We start from the raw sequence: 20,870 nt of genomic DNA, 5'->3' as shown, positions 1-20,870 counted from the left end.
AAGTTGGAAATTCACCCGTTGATCTATCACCATCTCCTCCTACCCCTCCTGCTCAGGATTTCTATGCAAATTTTGACTGTAACTCTGATTTTTGTAATGTGGTCCTATCTCCCCATCCTCCATCCTTTGGTCCCTTTGATCCTACGCATTTGGTGTGTTGTGTTCATCCATCTTGGATCCCACATTTGATTTTCACGAGGATCAAGTGCTAGATAGAGTTGGTGTTGAACAACCAACTTGCAATATCATTTTCGATGAGCATGTGTGGGAATCTGAACAAGAATTTATAGTAAAGGATGACCTCCTTTTGTCCACACCTCATCCTCTTTATCCTGACATCTTCCACAATTCTAACATTTCTGTTCCATCTTGTCAAAATTCATTTTAGGATGTTTCCATTTTTGATCATCCGCAGAGCGCGTGGGATGCCATTTCTTCATTTGATTGCAGAGAGGACAAATATATCTCCCCTTATCCTCCCAATCTCTCATCTTACCTTTCTAGAAACATAAAGGATGAAATTTCTCGTTTCTCATCATCCCCTCTATACGATTAGTGAGATCATGAGAATGACGTTGTTCATCATCCTGAACTTTCTGATCGTTGTTGTCATGATCTTTTCATCCATTCATCTAATCACAATTATGATTTTTCCATTGTTGATATTTCTAAGCCATTGGTCTTTGATGATCCATCTTTTGGTGAATTGGAAAATCCTCAAGCTATCAAGGCACTTCAACCCAAGATGATGGTTATGTCAGGTTCTCGTAGCTTTGAGGCTAGTTCCACTTCTAATCATAATTATGTTGAATCTTTCCAACCTCCTCATCGCTCTATAGTTTACATTGAAAATCAATCTACCTTACCATTTTTGCATCTTCCACCAGAATCACATGATCCTATTGCTCATGCATTCGAGGAGTTGTACGTAGCAAGCCTTATTTCAAAATGGAATTTTTCTTCTTTCTTTATGTTTGCTCTTTTTTAAAGTTCGAAGGTGTGTATATGCTTGTCTTCCACGCATAATGTCACAGGATACCATGATACCTCCGCAGAGTGCCTTTGATGGGCTTTTCATTTTCACTCTGTTGCAAATGCATTCAAGCTTCAAACATATTGGTTTGAACTGTTTCATATTTCTTTTTGGTCATCTTATTTTCATATCTTTCTTGTCGACCATTCTCTTGCCTACATGGGCCGACTAATGCACCGATGGCTACATTGGAAGTATCACTTTACGTGAGTCGACCCATTTTTTTGTTAAGTTAGGAGCAGGAGTAGTTTTTTCTTTCCTTGTTGTGTCCTGATTTTCTTACCTTGTTTTTAATTTTTCTTACTTCTTTCCTTTGTTTGTTTTATTTTCCGCCTATAGGTTAGTTTCCACATGAAATTGTGTTTGGCTTCTCAAATGAGCAGGGTGAAATCCATGAGGAACTTGTACTTCTACCAACACTTGGTTATCAATCTATTCCCTCTCTTTCTGTGAATCTTGCATTTCTTCCAGTTGATGATACCCTGATGGAAAATACGTTCCTTTTAGAGGGAGTTATAGTGAAATCATGAGGCTTGCGCTTTTAACTAATACCACCTACTCTAATCAGTTTTATATATTCAGTTAACCCTTGTCAACTTAGTCAAGTAGAGTAAGGAAAAGGGGAAATCCTTAACAAGTATGTAAGAGGTATATATAAATATGCTTCTCTAAAGGGACAACCTCTTCTTCTCTCAAAAATTCTTGTCCCTCTTTAGCCTCATGAAATTAATAAGTGCTTTTGCACAGTTCTTAGAAAAAAAATAAAAAATAAATAGATAAATAAAGGGCGAAAGAAGAGAAAGGCTTCTTATGCAGAGAGGTGATGCAAGTAACTCCACCGAGGTACTTTTCAAGCTCACTGGAAATAGAACAATGCTTGTGTTCCTGGAGTGACTCTGCTGGGGTACTATCCAGGCCTGCTAGCAATAGAGAAACACCAGAGATGAAACTAAAACTCTGACAATTTATTTTACTTGTGCATCTATATACCCCTCATCCCCAATTGAAATAATTGAGTTTGACTTGGCTTGGTATGTTTGCTTCCGATAAAGAGAATGGTAGGGGAAACATTTTTAAATCAAGCTAAGTGAAGAAGCTATGATGATTGAAGGATTGAACAGTACTTCTAGAAGAGTTAGACTCGCTTGGCATGAGACAAGGTGCATATAGATGGATGGAGTTCTACTAGTGCGTCACCAATGTTGTAGCAACTACAACCACCCTCCAAAATTTCTCCTATGCTTCAATTTTGGAGCCTCTCTTCTAAACCACAACAAATCATATTGCATTGTTCCAAGTAATTGTGCTTTGATTGAGCCTTTATTTTCATATTGGCTTGTGTTTTCTCACTTAATTCATTTTCTAACCAATAAGTTGATCTCTTGACTTGGTCCCTTGATAGTTCTGGGCTTGCCTTAGAGAACTGCATAATCCTTGAGGGAAACTAGCGTTACTCTTGGGAATTGTGCAGTCCTAACTGCCAGTGAGTCTTGAGCTTAGGAAATGCACAAAACTGAATGGAAGCCATTCTTGATATGGGAAATTACACAAACATGAGAGGCAACCCAGAGTCACTCAACCTAGAAATTTTGCAGAACCCACTCTGCTCATAAATTGTGTCATGCTTAAGCCATAGAGTTGCCCAGTCCTTCCCAGAACTGTGCAATCTTTCCCGGAAATGCATGGTAGTTTTTTCCCGAAAAAATAAAAAAGAAAAAAGAAAAAAGCATCCCAAAAAATAGGGCTCTATTTTTGGTAAACCGAAGGAGGTACTTGTGCTATTTTTAGAAACTACCACCAAGTGTCACTTTTTCCTTGATTTTAGGCATGTGCGTCATAAACCCTAACTTGAATAAATGTATTTAATTCATGCTACTAAAGGTCATTTTCACACTCAGTCTCTGAGCTATATCATTCCCGAGCAGATCAAGGAGCCTTCAGTGTTATCATCGTCACCTTTTCGGGTGAGTTTTGCTTTTGTAGTCTTTTTACCTCTTTTTCTATCACTTTTTTCTTTTTAGCTTGTGAGAGTGTTGTTTCACTTATTTATTTGAACTACTGTTTGCATTTTAACTTGTTTTAGCTTGTAAAAGTGTTCTTTCAAGTTTTAGATTTCCTATCCCAAGTGTCGCATGAGTTACCCTGATTTTGCACCAAAGATCGTTGTTGCGGAAACTCTCTTCATATGCTTCATTTTCCTTCAGTTTAATTGATCATGCACTTGTTTCACATGCATTCATTAACACATAGTCATATTTTCACTTGGCATCACATCATCCTTTAGATCTTCTTGTTTTCCACACTCCATTGTGTAAATCTGAGTCCCTTTTCCCGAATCTCACACTTCACTACATGCACTACACAATCTGGGAGCTCAAGGCCTCTATCTTGGCTTATATAATTGCGCACAAATTGCATTGGGCTCGCTTGAATTGCTTACTGTGTAGTTCCAGGAGACAGTCTCCCAACTTGGCCATTGAGATTGTGCAATGTGAACTCTCTCTCAGCCTTGGCCTAGACTGAGTTTCACATTGCACAATTCTAGTCATCAAGCTTCCCCAATGACTATTGGGACTGCGCAATGTGCAATTCCCACAGTCATCCAATGACCTCTATCAGCCAAAATTGTGTAATCTTTCCCATCATGAGATCGTCTTGTTGATTGATCTTGTCTTGAAGTTGCTTTGGCTTTTAAGCTGACATTTTCTTTCCATGAGTGTTCTCTCTATCTCACAAGTAAAACAGTTGTTGAGCACCTCTCTAGTAGTTACAGTTAACATGGCATCTAAGAGAGTTGCATCAAAGGAAACCCTGGAGAGCAGTATTGGGGAAGCAGTTGAGCAAATATCAGTACATTTGCCAGTTTATGCAGATACTCAGTTACTTATTGAGAAGGGTACAACACTGACATGGAAGCAAATCAAATTTAATTTCTCCGAGAACATAGAGGAAGAATTAGAGGACTGACAAGTTTATCTTACTATCCAACAGTAAATATTATACAAGATTACATGCAGGTACCTCATCTTCTCATGTGTGGACATCATCAACTGTATTGTCTCACATGAATGAACATACCATGAAATTGAGCAGTTCTAGTGGGAGAGAGCTTGCCACATTCACGGCACAAAACCTTCAGAAAATGTATCACTTTCCCGAGCCGGTGATGTGCATGGACTCACTCTTCTATGCCACCCATAGTTATGTGAACACTAGATACATTTTCAAGCATTGGGTCTAGGGGGTGCACTTCCTTCTCTCCTCCGTTTGTTAGAACCTTCATGCATCATACTAGAATCTCCACAGAGTCACACACTTGCTCTCCCCCAAAGTTATCATGCTTACCTTTGTGCACTACTGCAGTTAAGGCATTACACTACTACCCACTGCTGGTACTCCAGCTCCAAACGTTTTGAGGTCTAGTTGGGACTTCATATTGGAGACATCCCCTAAATATTGGTGGGTCCAACACCATCAACACCACTAGTAGACAACATATCTCATTTATTTTTGCGATTTTTTTAGGTTTATGCAGAATACTTATGAAGAACATTAGTTTATGCAAAAACATTTCTAAAATACTTGAAGATAACTCAAGACTTTGGACTTAAATATTCCTAAATGGATGACTTTAGCTCAATTCAATGTTTTAATTCAAATTTTAATGGGGATAAATAAAATGTAGTATCAACTCCAGACTATCATATGGGTTTGGATTAGGAGTTGTCCCTTAAAGGTCACACAAATAGTTAGTTTCAATAGATTCCACAATAGAGGTAGAATATGTCACAATTGTAGAAGGAGTAAAGGAAATTGTGTGGCTTATGACAACAGTTGGAGATTTTTAGGGGAAATAAGTAAATTATACTCCTCTTTTTGTTGATACGAAGACTTCTTGGAATCAAGTCGATAAAAAATTCCAAATTTCATGATCAAACTAAGCACATCAACACAAAGCATGATTTGGTTGATATCATGTAGAGATCAAGACTATTCATTTAAGACATTGTTCCACAAATGAAAAAATTGTAGACATCTTCACCAAAACGCTTAGAATTTTTTTTTTGTTTTTAACATATAATAGCACTTAGGCTCACAAACACCTTTTTATCTTGGAAAAAAATTGTTCAAACACAGACTCCTTAGAGATTTTTTATCACCATAAATAATTTTTAAATAATAGGAAAAATATGAATGCAAAAGCAATTATGAAAAGTGAATAAAACTCTTCAAAAATAAAACCAAGTATCATTTCATTATATTAATATGGATTTCAATACAAAGTTAAATTTCTATAATTTTAATTTAATTTTGTTATTAAATTTTATATAACACACTCATACTACTTCATCTTTCTTAAAATTTAATAGGCAATATTTTTAAAAATTTTCATACAAATATAAATTTACCTTTACGTTAAAATTATATAATCTTAACTGTTATCGATAGGGAAATATGTTATATGCATTTAAGTAGTAAGAGTAAGTGTAAAGACTGTTTAGTTTACTTAGCTTGGACAAACAGAATCTGGACTTATTATTTTTGGCTGGCAATGAAAGACTTAAGGTGGCTGAGATACCCGGTTTCCCATAAGGGCGGGGTGAGGCCACCATGATACTGTAATGTTTTGGTTTATGATAATAAAAAGAAGTACCACCATAGTTTACAAAAAAAATTAAATAATCTTAATTTAAATATTGGTATTAGATGGCACTCAAAAAATTGTAATTAAAAAAAAGTAATAGAAAGCACGTCGCATAATTCATAATTCGTCTAAAGACGTTGGAAAAGATGTAAAACCTATCTTGGTCCCATTTCACCCCCTCATTAAAAGTTAGCTTGATCTAATTTAATCAACCTTCTATCCTCTTTGGTGCCATTTTAATCTCTCATAAATTTTAGTTCGATATAATTTCAACAGATTCATATATTCTTGATCGAAATCAAAAGATATGAAAATTTGCTATCGTCTCTAAAGCTTGTTATTTCCATAATTAATTTACTCTTTTGGGAGGAGGGTTAAAAGGTTTTAAAAATAAAGCTAAATCCTTTTAACGTCTTGCATGAGTCCCCAAATGTTTACACAACGCCATTCAGTCATCGCTCAATGAGACGCCGCATGTGTTTGGTTGAATATCTATTTTGTAGCCATTCCACCTAGGCTATTCCCTTCGCATCATACAGAAAACTACTATGTTTCATTACAGACATTGTCCATAAACAATCCTTGGGATTTTACATTCTCTTCCTTTTGGGAAGGCAGATTCAGATTAGGTTGTTCTCACAAACTATTGTTTATGCCGAATATTAAGATTCCGCGAGCTCCGTAAAAGAATTTTGAGTTTCTTTCATTTGGTTATGTACAAAGTTCAAATCACATACATGAGGGTTAGGTTAACCTATAAAACTTTTGGACTTAATATTCATAAGTATGTTAATTTCTCCATTTTTATTTTTCCTAAAATAATTTGTAGAAATTTTATAATATAAAGTTATTTTATTTTAAAGATTGCTAAAATTTTATAAATATTATATAGAAAATTGTTAGAAATTTGAATATTTTTATTGAAATATTTTTAAATATTTATTGTTTACATATTAAAAATTAGTAAAATTAGTTAAATTTTCTAAATTTTAAAATTAATTTTCATAGTCTTAATTTTGTAATTTAGGATGAACTAATGTTGAATATAATAAAGTAAAGTAGATAATGTTGCCTAACATAAAATGTTATATATATATATATATATATATATATATATATGGTAGGAGTACATCTTCATTATGTCCAATATATCACCCCATCAAAATTATCTGTAACTTCACATCAAAAGCTGCTTTAATAGAACACCTATCACTTTTTATCCAAAAGCTACATATATTTAAATTAATATAAACTTGTTAATTAAAAAAAATTATTATATTATTAAGCATAAAAAAAATGTAAAAATTATAAATTAAAAAATTATAAATAACTTTGAAGAATAATAAAATATAAAAGGAGTGGGAATGAAGAAGGAAGGTGGGAGACAACTAAGGTTTAAGTAATACAATTGGAGAGATTAGATTCTCTGTCAAAATGATAATTGAGATAATTTTTTCTGTCTAATTTAAATTGTTATTTTTATATAATTATTTAAATAACATATAATTTAAATAATTTTTTTGGTTTATAATTTAAATAATTCTTCTTATATAATTATTTAAACAACATTTATCTTCCCGAGCAATTCATTTTTATACAATTTTTTAAACAACATTTATCTTCGCTAGCTATTCCTTGATAAGGGTTATAAGTTGCAATCTAGTAATGGTGATACTCACATTAACATTTTCCCTATTCACGAGCATTAGCGATTATCAACAATAACCGTTTGGTTAAGGTGTAAGGTTAGGAAATTGTGTCATCTTGACGTTTAAGAATATAGTACTTCTTTCACATCAATTTTTTTTTATTGATTATCAATAAAAATGCTATAACATTTGGTTAAAGTGCAAGGTTAGGAAACTGTGTCATTTTAACATAATATTACGAATATAATGCTCATTTCTCATCAGCCTTTTTATTGATTATCTGAAAAAATATTATAACCGTTTAGTTAAAGTGTAAGGTTAGGAAATTGTGTCATCTTAACATAAGATTAAGAATATAATATTCATTTCACATCAACCTCTTTATTGATTATTAGCAAAAATGTTACAACCGTTTGGTCAAGTTGCAAGGTTAGGAAATTGTGTCATCTTAACATAATATTAAGAATATAATGCTCATTTTACATCAACCTCTTTATCCATTATCAGCAAAAATTTTATAACCATTTTTAGTTAAGGTACAAGGTTAGGAAAATGCTCATTTCACATCAGCCTCTTTATTCATTATCAACAAAAATATTATAACCATTTGGTTAAGGTGCAAGGTTAGGAAATTGTGTCATCTTAACATAATATTACGAATATAATGCTCATTTCACATCAGTCTCTTTATTGATTATGAGCAAAACTGTTATAACCATTTGGTTAAGGTGCAAGGTTAGGAAATTGTGTCATCTTAACATAATATTAAGAATATAATGTTCATTTCACATCAGCCTTTTTATTGATTATCAGCAAAAATGTCACAACCTTTTGGTTAAGGTGTAAGGTTAGCAATTGTGTCATCTTAACATAATATTAAGAATATAATGTTCATTTCACATCAGCCTCTTTATTCATTATAAAAAAATGTTATAACCATTTGGTTAAGGTGCAAGGTTAGGAAATTATGTCATCTTAACATAATATTAAAAATATAATGCTCATTTCACATCAGCCTCTTAATTCATTATCAACAAAAATCAACAAAAATATTATAATAGTTTGATGAACGGGCAACGAAAATATTATAACTATTGGGTTAACATATAAAGTTAAAAAATTGTGTCATCTTATTATTATAAAAAATATAATGCTCATTCATCAGCCTCTTTATTTTCGTCATTAACTTTTTGAACAATTTTTTTGTTTTCCTCATTAACTATTAGATTGAAAGTTTAAAACATTTTTTTTTCACCCTAATAAAACTTGTAGTAAAGCTTATCATAACTCAATTCGAAAGTTGGAATAAAAATCATTTACCAAAAATAAAAATAAAATACTTAAATAAAATTAATTATACACTAACAAAATATATCCACTAACTAATTATACAATAAAAAAAACATATGCATTGAATACAGTGGCCATCTATTCCCAGTGAATAGAGTTGCCACCTACTCTGTGCAGCCAAACCAAGATACAGATTAAAGAAGAAAGAAATAATCATCTAATCTGAGCTAAAGAGAACAACCCATGATACAGATTAAAGGATGAAGGCGGCTTCTCCAAGCAAGACGGTTCCAAATATAGCCATCTTTTTCAGACTAGGGGTAGTGACAACCCCGCAAGAGAACGACCCATGATACAGATTAAAGGATGATGGCAGCTCCTCCAAGCAAGACGGTTCCAAATATAGCCATCTTTTTCGGACTAGGGGTAGTGACAACGCCGCTGTTGGTGCTTTTTGGCGAAGCGGTTGCTGGGGCTTGAGGTGATGGACTAGATGCTGGAGTTTGAGCCGAGGGAGAGGTGGCTGAGGATGCTGGAGTGGCGACTTTAGAAGGAGCAGACGCAGGAGAAGAAACAGTTGGGGCAGTAGGAGTAGGAGCAGAAGCGGGCGACGCCGCCGTGGGAGATTGAACTGGCGACGCCTTGGCTCTTCCTCCCTTTGGCGACGGTGCTGGTGCGGAAGAGGCTAAGCTCATCAATCCCAAAACAATAACGAAGCAGAAAACTGCACTGAATCGATCCATCTTATGTGCTGGTTGTTGTTGACGAATGGCAATGCAAATTCCTGTAGAAACAGAAACTCTACGATATAGTTCTGAAAAAATTAAAACAGCAAGTTGCCCAGGAAGAGTAAAATACCTTACAGAGAGAATAGGAGAGAAGGCAAGGAGTATATAGGCAGTGCCACCACCACAATTAGTGTCAATTAGGCGTTCTGCGTTCTTTCAAATTACTCGACAACGCAATGTGGGCCACGTCTAACTGATTTCGAGCTGTCGGCGTCCCTACTCAACAACCTGTCGTCGACCGTGGACCTTGCTTGTATCAGATGGATTGCCGCCCGCCATTTCACGCGAACGTAGAGGCAGATCAGAACGAGAGTAAATCTTCTGTCAGTCGCTGACGACGTGGTTTAACAGAAGAGTGAAGAAGATGGGGGGTCTGTATGGAGTTTGGACGTCACGCTCAAACCCTTGCCGGACAAATACGCCTCGTTGGATAACGCCGTGGTTTTCCGAAGTCTCGCCGAATTTGGTGTAAATTACAAGGCTCTATTTAGATTCTGTTGAGAAGTTGGGTTTAGTTTTAGAAGAAATATTATCATTCTTTTTTCTGGTTAGAATCAATTTTCATATACAATTAAATGGAGTTATATAAATTTAGTGGTGGTCTGATAAATAATTTATAAAATACATTAAAACATAATATTTTTCATATTTCTAAATAGTTGTATTAATTAAGTGATTTTTTGATACATGTTAATAGACATTAAACCATAATATATATTAGAGAATAATGCATTTTACATTTTCAAAAATAAAAAATAAGATTAATTAACTAAATTATATATATATTTTGAAATTATTATTATTAATAATTATAAAACTGCTTCTGCTTGGCTAAGAGCTCGTCTTCCTCGGACGTAAGGAAACAGGTTAACGGCCCAAGACCCAGAGGCATCTGGCAGGAGTGAAAGCCTGCTCCCTTACGGACCACCAGCGGGTTATTTCAGGTGGCGTGGTTTTCCTTGATAACAGTGATGTGTCAACCGACATTCGCGGATAGCAGCCAGAGATGGCTGTCCTCACTGTTGGTTTGACAAACTGAGTTTGATAGGTTTTTCCACCTTTTGAAAAAAAAAAAAAATAAAAAAAAATAAAGAGAGTTTCACGACATTTGTAGATATGATAATTCTTTCAATGAAATTGAAAAGTAAAAGAGAATAATTAAATTAAGATAAATATCAATCAATACTAATAAAAATATTTAGTGGATATTTTATGGAGGTTAAATTTGTAAAAGAAGTTTGCACTTCAAGAGATTTGATTCGTCTTGTACTAAATAGATCCAAAATTAAGATGGATGTAACCTAGTTTTATTATTAATTATAATTAATTATAAATATAAATATAGATATTAATCATTTTGTTTTGTTTTGTTTTGTTTTTATGTAATTTAACGGAGTCAAAATGTTTAACACGACACAACATATCTTCCATACTACGCTAGAGAATCTTCCATACTACGCTAGAGAGCATGTCTCGACAAAATAATTGAATATTTTGGAGGTTAAATCTCTACCATTCATTTAATAATTGTCTAGGCACACTATTGCCTAGTATAGTGGGAGATATGTAGGCATAAAAAATGTTTGTAAACATAAACATTTAACATCTATATATCGGTTCAAGCAAAAGACAATAAAAGGTTAAAAATAATATAGAGCTCAATATGGTGAAGATGTTGCAATGTGAATGAGTGTAAACATTTAAATGTTGACTTAATTAATAATAAAAATGTTAAAAGTAATAAAATTCAATTTCTTATATTGTAATTTTGTTTTCCATGGAAACTTAGTCCCTCCAACTCAAGTTAGAAATTATGCTCTCCAAACCACTGTGTAAATAATTATAACTTACACTAGCCAATGCTAAATTAATATTGGTCAATAGAAAAATTATCTTATAGTCTTTCTTTGGAAAGAACTAATAAATTAAGATGTGAAGTGGATAAGTTGAATAACAAAATTATACTATAGTCTTTCTTTGGCAAGAATTAATAAATTCAGATGTGAAGTGGATAAGTTGATTTCTAATTCTATTTCATTGCTTGCACTAGACGCATTTATTTCAGTGTAAATGTTGGTTCCTAATCATATTTGATTTATATCAATAGATGCATTGATTTCAATATGGATTTTGAATTTTGATTTGATATAACTAGATGTATGATGTACATTAATTTCGAAGTAATCAAATTAATAATGTACATTGATTTCAGTGTAATCCCAAAAACATTATTGACGACATGTATTGATTTTTGTATTACGATAATTCAACCATAAATAAATTACTTGAACTTTCATCATAAATAAAATGTTCACTTAACTAAAATGTTTAGTTGTTGGAAATGTAAAGTATTTGTAATTGACTACATTCTTGTATTCCCATTTTCCATCATTCAACATTATTAACCACTTTGCATTCAAACGAGGTAATAGAAAACAACTACCATTGGCAGTCAATGCTCCATAAATCACAATGATTGACATTGGAGAAAGATAATATTATTATTGAAGAGAAAGAGAGACAAGGTATGATGCTTACTACAATAGATTGAGCTAAATATTTGAATGGTATACAATTTCAGGCACCCTTTCATAGGATCAATATGAAAAGATAGAAAAACTAACAGGTGTGATAATAAGAATAGTATAAAAAAATAGTTTGAGATTGATCACAATTAAGACTCTTTGTAATTGACTATATTCTTATTATTCACATCTTCTAACATTCAACATTGTTATAATGTCACTTTGCATTCAAACAAATTCTTTTGTTATTCTTTCATCATTCGAATTATTAGCATTCTCTATCGTCTCAACAAACTAAGCTAACTGAGAAAATCTAAAATTAAAATGACCAGATTAATCTTAGACATATTTAACATATTTAAATGATCAAAATAATTAGATGTTCAACAAATTTTCCATTGCCACAAATTTTGAAACTCGCATAGATCCATCTTAACCTTGGATCTATTGAGCATCGAGAGGCATAAAATCTCCCAAGGTGCAAACCTTTCGTCAAGCTTTGCAATAGAAAAAGGGGTTTTCACCTTGAGAGGTTTCATCCCTCTCGACGCTTCATAGATTCAGGGTTAAGATGGAACTAGGATGGTTAAATTAAAATTGTGCAAGGTCTATTCTAAAACAAACATGCCTATTGTGATAAATGAGTATTTTATGCAATGGAACTATTAGGAATGTGTTATATTATTTCCACAACTAGCCCTAGGAATTGGTACGTTGCGTTGGGTGTAGCAGCGGGGTTACAGGGTGGTGGGTTTGCTACGAGGAGGTGGCCCCCTTGCATGAGGTCTTAGGCAATGCTCTGGGAAAAAAAATTATGCAGACCCAATAATAGTTGTGTGGACCCAAGGATGGGGGCGAATCCAAAGATGGTGGGTAGACCTACCCATAGTTTTGCGCATGGGTTTCACACATAGATTTGGGCATGATGGTTTTTTCCCATGGTATTTTGTATATATGGTCAAGGGGACTACGGTTATGTTTTAATTTAGGGTTAATGGATTAGGGTTTATCAATGCTTCGACATGTATATATATGTATTGTAACATTGAAAGGAATATAATGAAAAATTGATTTGGTATTTCAGGTTTGGGTTCCAAGCGAAAATATCTTTGTATATTTTATTTTCTTGCCATTGTATATTTTTTCGTCTCAAGAATTTGTTTGTAGGCAATTTATGTACAGGGTGAAAACTTACATCTGGTATTATAGTTGTTCCGGCTTCAAGGGGATGCCTTTGCATTTAAGGGGTTTTACTCGGGCCCTAGGTAGATCCTATTACAATGGGAGATCTGTAAGATTGATTCTTGCGGTGAATGGAGATGGTGAATAATGGAAAGATATATATTGAGAAATTAAATGAATAGAGTTTTAAGTTTTGGAAGCTCAAGATAGAGGATCTATTGGTAGACATAGATTAGTGGATTGTTATAGATCTAGGTATGAAAGCCATAGGAATTTCAACAAAAGAATAGGAAAAGTTAGATTGGAAGGCAGAGAAAAAAATATGATTTTTCCTCTCAGATTTAGTATTGTTGAATGTGTCAAGGGAAGCTATGACAAAGGCTTTGTGGGACAAGTTTAGGAGTTTGTATCAATCTAAGTCTTCGGTGAACAAATTATTCATGTGGAAAAAATTGCATAACCTAAGGATGAAGGATGGGGGCTTAGTGACAAAGTATTTGAACACCTTTAATATTGTGGCAATTCAATTGTCATCTATTGATATTACAATTTTAGAGCAGATAAGTGCATCAATCTATTGTGTTCTCTAATAGAATAATGGGATGGTTTGGTTGTTTCTATAGGTAGTAATAAAACTACCTTCAACTTTGATGAAATAGTCTTATCCTTGTTGTCAGAGGACATGAGATAGAAAAACATGGAGAGCCAAAATGGAGATGCCTTGTCTCTATGAGGATGGTACTAGAATAGAAATAGAAATAATTCCTCAAGTGAAAGATTTAAATCTAGAGGGAGATCTAAATCTCTAGGAAAACTTGTAGAGGTATGCCATAAATGTGGAAAAGAAGAGCACTACAAAAAGGACTGTAGATCTACAACTCTTGAGAATGGAAAGGGATTTGATGGTGCTCATTCTACATAGGGAAAATCCACCTTAGATGAAGATGGGGATGTGTAATTTTCATATTCTTCAAGTACACATGTAGAAAATGGGGCGCAGTTGATTGACTCAGGTGCATCCTTTCACTTCACTCTCCATAGGGAGTGGTTCAATGAGTACAAGAAATATGATGGTGGTGATGTCTTTTTATGGGATGAAAGGAAGGCCATAATCATAGGACATGGAAAATTCAAGTTGATATAGCAAGGTGGATGGATTAAAACACTTCTTGGTGTTTTGCACATTCCAACATTGGCCAGAAATATAATTTCTGTAAACAAGATGGATGATGTAGGTGTAAAACCATTAGTTGAGAAAGATACATGCAAGATGGTTTAGGGAGGACTGGTATTTATGTAGGGAGTTCGGATTGGAACTATATACAAGTTTCTCAGTAGCACTATTATTAATGGTTGCAAAAATTATGTGGTTCTTGAAAGTGGAATAGAAAATCTAGTGGTCTCTAGAGAAAATACTATGTTGTAGCATCAAAGACTTGGACATATTGGAGAGGAGGGCCTTCAAATACTCCATGGTAGTATTTTTAATTTCTCTATGGATTTTAATTTATATGAATATTGTGTATATGTGAAGCATAATTAGGCGAGTTTCCCTTCTAGTGCTAAGAGGGCGAAAGGGATATTGGAGCTTATGCATAATGATTTATTTGGACTTGTGTTGGTTCCATCATTGGTAAATATGTGTACTATGTCTCATTTATAGATGACTTCTTGAGGAATACATGGAACCATTTCCTTAGGAGGAAATATAAAGTCTTTGGTTTAAAGAATTTAAGGCTCTGGTGGAAAATGAGACAAAGAAGAAAATTAAGGTGTTAAGGACAGATAATGGTGGGGACTTTTGCAAGAAGGAATTTGAAAATTTCTATAAGAAGTCTGGTATAGCATGACATAAGACTACTCCATACACACCTCAATAAAAATGAGTTTCAAAAAGGATGAACAAAACATTGATGGAAAATGCAAGAAGCATGTTCAGTGGTGTTGGGTTAGGACAAGATTTTAAGTAGAGGCAATGGCTATTGCATGTTACCTGTTTAACATATAACCTTCATTAGTGTTGGAGGACAAGACTCCACATGAGGTATGGACTAGAAAGAAACCCTCTCTCTCACATCTCACGGTATTTGGCTATGATGCATATTTACATGTTCCAAAGGAGAAAATAACCATGTTGAATAGTAAATTTGAAAGGTACATCTTTATTGGGTATAAGAATGGTTTAAGGGTTACAAGCTTTGAAACCCATAAAAAAGGAAGGTTGTGTACAACCATGTGGTGTTTAGATATGTTAAAGATGCTATTAAACATGAATTCCTAGCAAAGGAAAAAGAACTAGAGAAAATATATTTTGAGATGAAGGAGGAAGGATCAGACTTTATAGCAGAATATGAATAAGAAGAGGAAGAACAACACACTCCAATTTTGAGAAGATCAATTAAAGAGAGAATGAATCCAGAGAGGTATAGTCAATCTAATTTATTTTCAATTTTTTCTTTATCTATCACTGATGATGATCCCATAACTGTCAGGGAGGCAACGGATTCAAAGAATTGAAAACTCTGGAAGGAGGCCATGGTTGAAGAAATGACATCTTTAGACAAAATTGATGCTTGGGATCTAGTGGAGCTTTTGTCTAGAAGGAAACCCTTTAGAAGCAAATGGGTGTTTAAGAAGAAGATGGATGCATAAGGAAAGGTGGAGAAATAAAAGCTCAGTTGGTAGAAAAATGTTATTCCCAGGTGTCCAGAATTCATTTTGATGATATTTTTTCTCCCATTGGCAAGTTAGATTCAATTAAATTACTTTCATATGTTGTTGTTGAAATTTATTTTGAGGTAGAACAAGTGGATGTGAATACAACATTCCTGCACAGAGATCTGGAAGAAGAGATCTACATGAAGCAACTAGAAGGCTTTGTAGTGAAGGTTAAGAACAAACTGGTATGTAGGTTAAAAACATCTATGGGTTAAAGTAGCCACAAAGGATGTGGTATTAAAAAAATGATACATATATACAGGGAATCGGCTTCACAAGGAGAAAGGAAAATCACTGCATGTATTTTCAAATATATGGCGATCGTGTTATTTATTTGGCATTTTATGTGGATGATATGTTGTTGATTAGAAATGCCAAAGAAATTATCTACGATTTGAATACCCAATCGTTCTCCAAATTTGACATGAAGGATCATGGTGCTGCAAACTATATTTTGGGCACAGAAATTCAACAAGATCGGGAAAAAATGAAGTGCTAGTTAAACTAGAGGAATTATGGTGAGACAATATTGAAGGGTTTTAATATGCAAGATAGTAAACCAATGAAGGTTACTATTCATGTAGGTGTAAATGTATCTGTTGAACAATGTCCCAAGACATAGGAATAGGAAGAGGATATGTCTCATGTTCCATATGTGAGTGTAATTGGTAGTCTGATGTATTAAATGATGTGTAGTAGACCAGACATCACACATGCATAGGGATTATTGAGCATGTTTATGTCAAAACCTGGGAATGAGCATTGGACAAAAGTGAAATGGGTTTTCAGGTATATGTGTAGCACTAGTGATTATGGTCTTTGCTACCTATTGTTCTATTCAACAAACCCTCATTTATTAATAGTAGTAGCTAATATTACATCAATAAATAGGGACCCTTTAAAAAATTCCTTCCAAAAATAAACTTAACATTTAGGTTTTTTCTTATTTAAATTTGGAATAAAGCAAGATATCAATCAAACCCCTTTTTCAAAATAACTACTAAATTCTTGCCTTCCTACATATCACATGATTAAGCGTCATCAAGAGCCTTTCTAACCCACCAAATCTAGTGAAAAACGATTAAAAGAGGACTCCACGCTTTATACCTTGAAACTATCATATTTTTTATATAAAATAGGTCCTAAATCTTTTCTCGTCAAAACTAAGTCTCACATCACGTATCACTATTTATAAAGAGCCTGCCTTAAAAGGTTATCTAAAAAAAAGTGAAATGCAAAACTACGATGGCATCATAACCTTTACTGCATCACATTTCAACATTTAAAAGAGCACCTCAAACTTACCATCAGTTGATATTGCGAAATGCGATCAAGACCTAGAACCACTTCTTGGATACATTATGAACAAATGTTTAGGTCTGTCGCTTATTAAAAAGGTCTTTACATAGAAAAACCTGACAAGTAGCTATGTTTTGAGGCAGTAAACGAGTGGCTCACATTTCGCATCTTGCATAAACGTAAGGGATGGTAAGAAAAGTGAAAAGGCTTAATGTGATATTGCTTTGAAAATTGAAAAATCAGAATTATCGCAATTCAAAGGATCGCAACCCTAGAAGCTTTCTTCCTGACTTACAATGTAGACATTTATGAGCATTAAAGATAAGAGATAACGAAGCATTAGTTGGGCATTTAGTAAGAGTTAACTGCATTTATATATGAAGAGCCATTTAACGTGATATGATATCTTCTCACTTGTGTTCAAATAAAACTCCTTTCTTGTCACCTTTTCAAAGATATCCGCATTATTCCATTTCACATTCATTGTTATCTTTGTATACCGATAGTTGTTGTTCTTCACTTTCAGGAAAAATCCACAGAGCAAATCACTGGGAGCAATGGTGAAGAAAGGCAAGGCAGTCATGTCAGAGAAATCAGAAATGACTCCTCTATTTACAAATACTACATGCAACAAAGAGGGAGGAACCTCTACGTGGGAAGCCATGTATAATATACTGGAAAAATCTCAAGCGGTGTGTGCTTGGAGGCTAAGGGCCCGGCCCTGGTGGAACACTTCATGTACCATTATCTCTAATTTGTGTGTGATTTTCATTATTAGCTCTATTCGGTAATCTGATGTGTTTTGCTATTTTACATCATAGTTATGTTATATTTTGTTTATGCTCAACTGAGCAATGTTGTTCTCTATGACAGGAATGTTGTGTTATTCATTCTGACTTGTAACGCATTGTTGTTCCTTTAACCATTGATATAACATTGCTATTCCCGAAAAAATGCTATTGCTATTCAATTATAGAGTAACCGTGCTGTAACATTCATAAGTTGATATTACCGTATTCATCTATGGTTTACACATAATTGTGATTGTTGTTCAACTGACGTTGCTGTTCCATTACAAATTACAATTGTTTCTCTTTATAACTGAGATCTATACCTGTTATATCGAAGTCAAATTACTGTTTCTCTTAATATTAAGCGTGTCATGTGTGTTATTTATCTTGGTTCATTGTACATTGATATTTGACTCTAGTTGTTGTTCTATACTTCATGTCTAATTAGTTGTCGTTCTATTTCCGCTTGCTGTCCGATTTATCTTTAGAGTGAAGATTGTTATCTGATTCCTATAGGATTCAATTGCTACATTTATTTCCATAGACTAAGATTTCGCTGTTCAGTCTTGTTTAGAAGAGTAGTTGTTGTTCCATTTCTTAGTTGTTGTTCCATTTCCTGTTATTTGTATTATCATTGATTTGGTGTGCAGAACGATCTAAGACTGTAGTGAGTATTGACATCTATTATGTAGCTCCCAGATTGATGATCTTTTCCTTGGTTATCTTTAATTACATCAGTTTACAGAGGGATGAATTACTGTTACTATACCCTTGACTCATAAATTTCTATAGTTTTCTGAATGCATGATTTGAGTATTAAGGAGCTTTTCTGTAAGTAGATCTTGTTTTAAGCATCTGTTTACTCTTGTATTTAGAGCACTAGACTACTAGCATTACTCTGACAATGACCGCCTCAAACTGAGTACACTCTTTGAGATAACATATCATTCCTAGATTGATATGTAAATGTAGGGTAAATAGAGGTGAAAAAGAACCATTTTACTGCTTGAAATTTTGGTGCCATTGCCGGGGAAGAGTGTAGCCATTTGTTTCTTTTCCAGAGTGGTGTAAGAACATACTAGGAGATAATTAGGTTTTAAAAACAGAAGGTAAGAACCTGCGTATGGAGCATGTAATAGCCCCGCTCCCTGCCCGCTTTCCTACATATTTGTTGCTGTTTTCTTTGGGTAAAAATTAGTAGTTGATTTGTGTGCTTGACTAAGTAGAAAAAGCCTGAAAAGAATCCTAAACCTCTACCCAAGCCTGACAACGCTAAAGGACCAGTGACCCTTGGCTGATCGACCTTTATAGACGAAATCCTTAAGAAAGTAGAATCTCAGCCTTTAGTAGGACATAGAAAAGTTACTTCTAGACAGCCTACTAGTTCCCTTCAGGCCACAGGATCACCATCTGTAGCCTTTGCTGAGGTGCATAGTCAAACTGAAGAGAAAGATTTTCAAGAAATTGAAAATTCTAGCCCAAAATCATTGTAAGAAGGGAACCTTAGCAACCTCTGTGAAGGAAGAGGAGAAACCAAGGAAACTGAAGAACCAAGATCTACTCTTGGGATAATTCAACCATTAAGTAGACCAGATAAGGGAAGCACTGCAAAAATCATTTATAACGAAGTTGAAGAAACTCAAGAACCAGAATCCCCCTAGACATTAGGCACTCTCATCATCCCAGATAAAGGAAGTGTTGTTAAGGCCATTCCTGTTAGAGCCATTCCCCCTCGACAACTGAGGAAGACCCTCCTAGATATCCCAAAAGGCTATTGGCATATATTTGACCAAATGGCCCAGAACCAGCCAAACACCCAAGCCTCTACACTGCGATACCCCATTGTGGATACTGCAGCTAATGCACCTATGAAAGCAATTCCTCTCTAGCATATCCCTACATTCCATGGCCTTACATCAGAAGATCTGGATGCATTCTTATTTGAATTTGATGTGCTGTGTAGAGGATATGACTATACCACCGATCCCCAGAAACTGAAATTATTTCCCTCTACATTAAAGGGGGTGTTTTAAGATGGTTTATGGGGATGGGTGGTGGTGTTATAAATAACTGGGATCAAATGAAAGAGTCTTTTCTAAAAAAATATCAGGATTATTGCAGGTCTAGAGAGTTAAAAGACGAAATATTTTAGATGGTAGCTAGACTAAATGAAACATTAGAAGAATATGTTGAGCGTTTTCAGTATAATCTTCAAAGATCTCCTTATGCATCATTACACTTACCTAATAATGTATTAAAAACAACATTAATTAGGGGAATGAAGGAACAATGAATTGAAACACTAAATATTATGGGAAAAGGAGATATTTATTAGGAAAATTTTGCTGACATTATTAATTTATGTATCAGGAGCTCGAGAGGTAGCACAAGACTAAAACCAGCGGAACATGATAGGTTTATAAGGGACAACAAGATCTCTGCAAAGGGAGTAACTCACATAGAAATTGGAAATTTATTAGAAGATTTTAAAAATGAAATATTGGGGACATTGACAACACAACTTGATATTATGCAGGCTCAACAAAAGCAAGCAGAGGCTGAATAGAATTTGGCAATCTTCTGTCCTAGATGTAGAAAGAAAAACAACCACAAGGAGTGTCCATTAGATGCAGTTCAAGTTTGTGCCATTTGTACAAAATATCACTCTATAGAGAGCTGTCCCTCACTTCCTAGATTGAAAGCAGTATTCAAGGAAGAAGAAGAAGAGCCAGAACCAGTGTACCTACTCAATCAGCACCATCAATGGTAGCCATAACAATCAGGTATGTTCCCAGATCCAACTTCTTTTTTTCAGTCTCCATAATATCATGCTCAACAATATAATACAATGTGGCAAAATCAACCTCCCTTCTCGAATTGGTCACAGTAACCATTTCCTTCATCATCACCATGGCCAAACCAAACAATTCATCCTAGTTGGCCAAATTTT

The 20,870-nt window shown here is 34.3% G+C and overlaps 1 protein-coding gene across 2 annotated transcripts; it reads right to left on the bottom strand.

The window, feature by feature from the left end:
- Positions 1 to 8,642: 8,642 nt before the first annotated feature.
- Positions 8,643 to 9,580, bottom strand: LOC149266718 (uncharacterized). Of its 2 annotated transcripts, none has more exons than XM_089397257.1 (2): positions 9,476 to 9,580; positions 8,643 to 9,401 (listed from the first exon to the last, which is right to left on the bottom strand). In XM_089397257.1, exon 2 carries the CDS (start codon positions 9,358 to 9,360, stop codon positions 8,977 to 8,979), a length of 384 nt encoding a protein of 127 aa, XP_089253383.1. In that variant the 5' UTR covers positions 9,361 to 9,401; positions 9,476 to 9,580; the 3' UTR covers positions 8,643 to 8,976. The 2 variants fall into 2 exon arrangements, with proteins under 2 accessions (XP_089253383.1, XP_089253386.1); XM_089397260.1 differs by having other exon boundaries at positions 9,481 to 9,497.
- Between the last annotated feature and the right edge of the window lie 11,290 nt (positions 9,581 to 20,870).

The sequence above is a fragment of the Pinus tabuliformis genome, chromosome 6 (genome assembly GCF_031772625.1).
Source record: "Pinus tabuliformis cultivar Carrire ecotype Pingquan chromosome 6, CPIR1, whole genome shotgun sequence".
NCBI classification, from domain to species: Eukaryota; Viridiplantae; Streptophyta; class Pinopsida; order Pinales; family Pinaceae; genus Pinus; species Pinus tabuliformis.
This window is presented reverse-complemented; position numbering and strand designations above follow the sequence as displayed.

Excerpts from the sequence above, each read along its gene's own strand:
- LOC149266718 (XM_089397257.1), bottom strand. The coding sequence starts at position 9,360 with ATGGATCGATTCAGTGCAGTTTTCTGCTTCGTTATTGTTTTGGGATTG.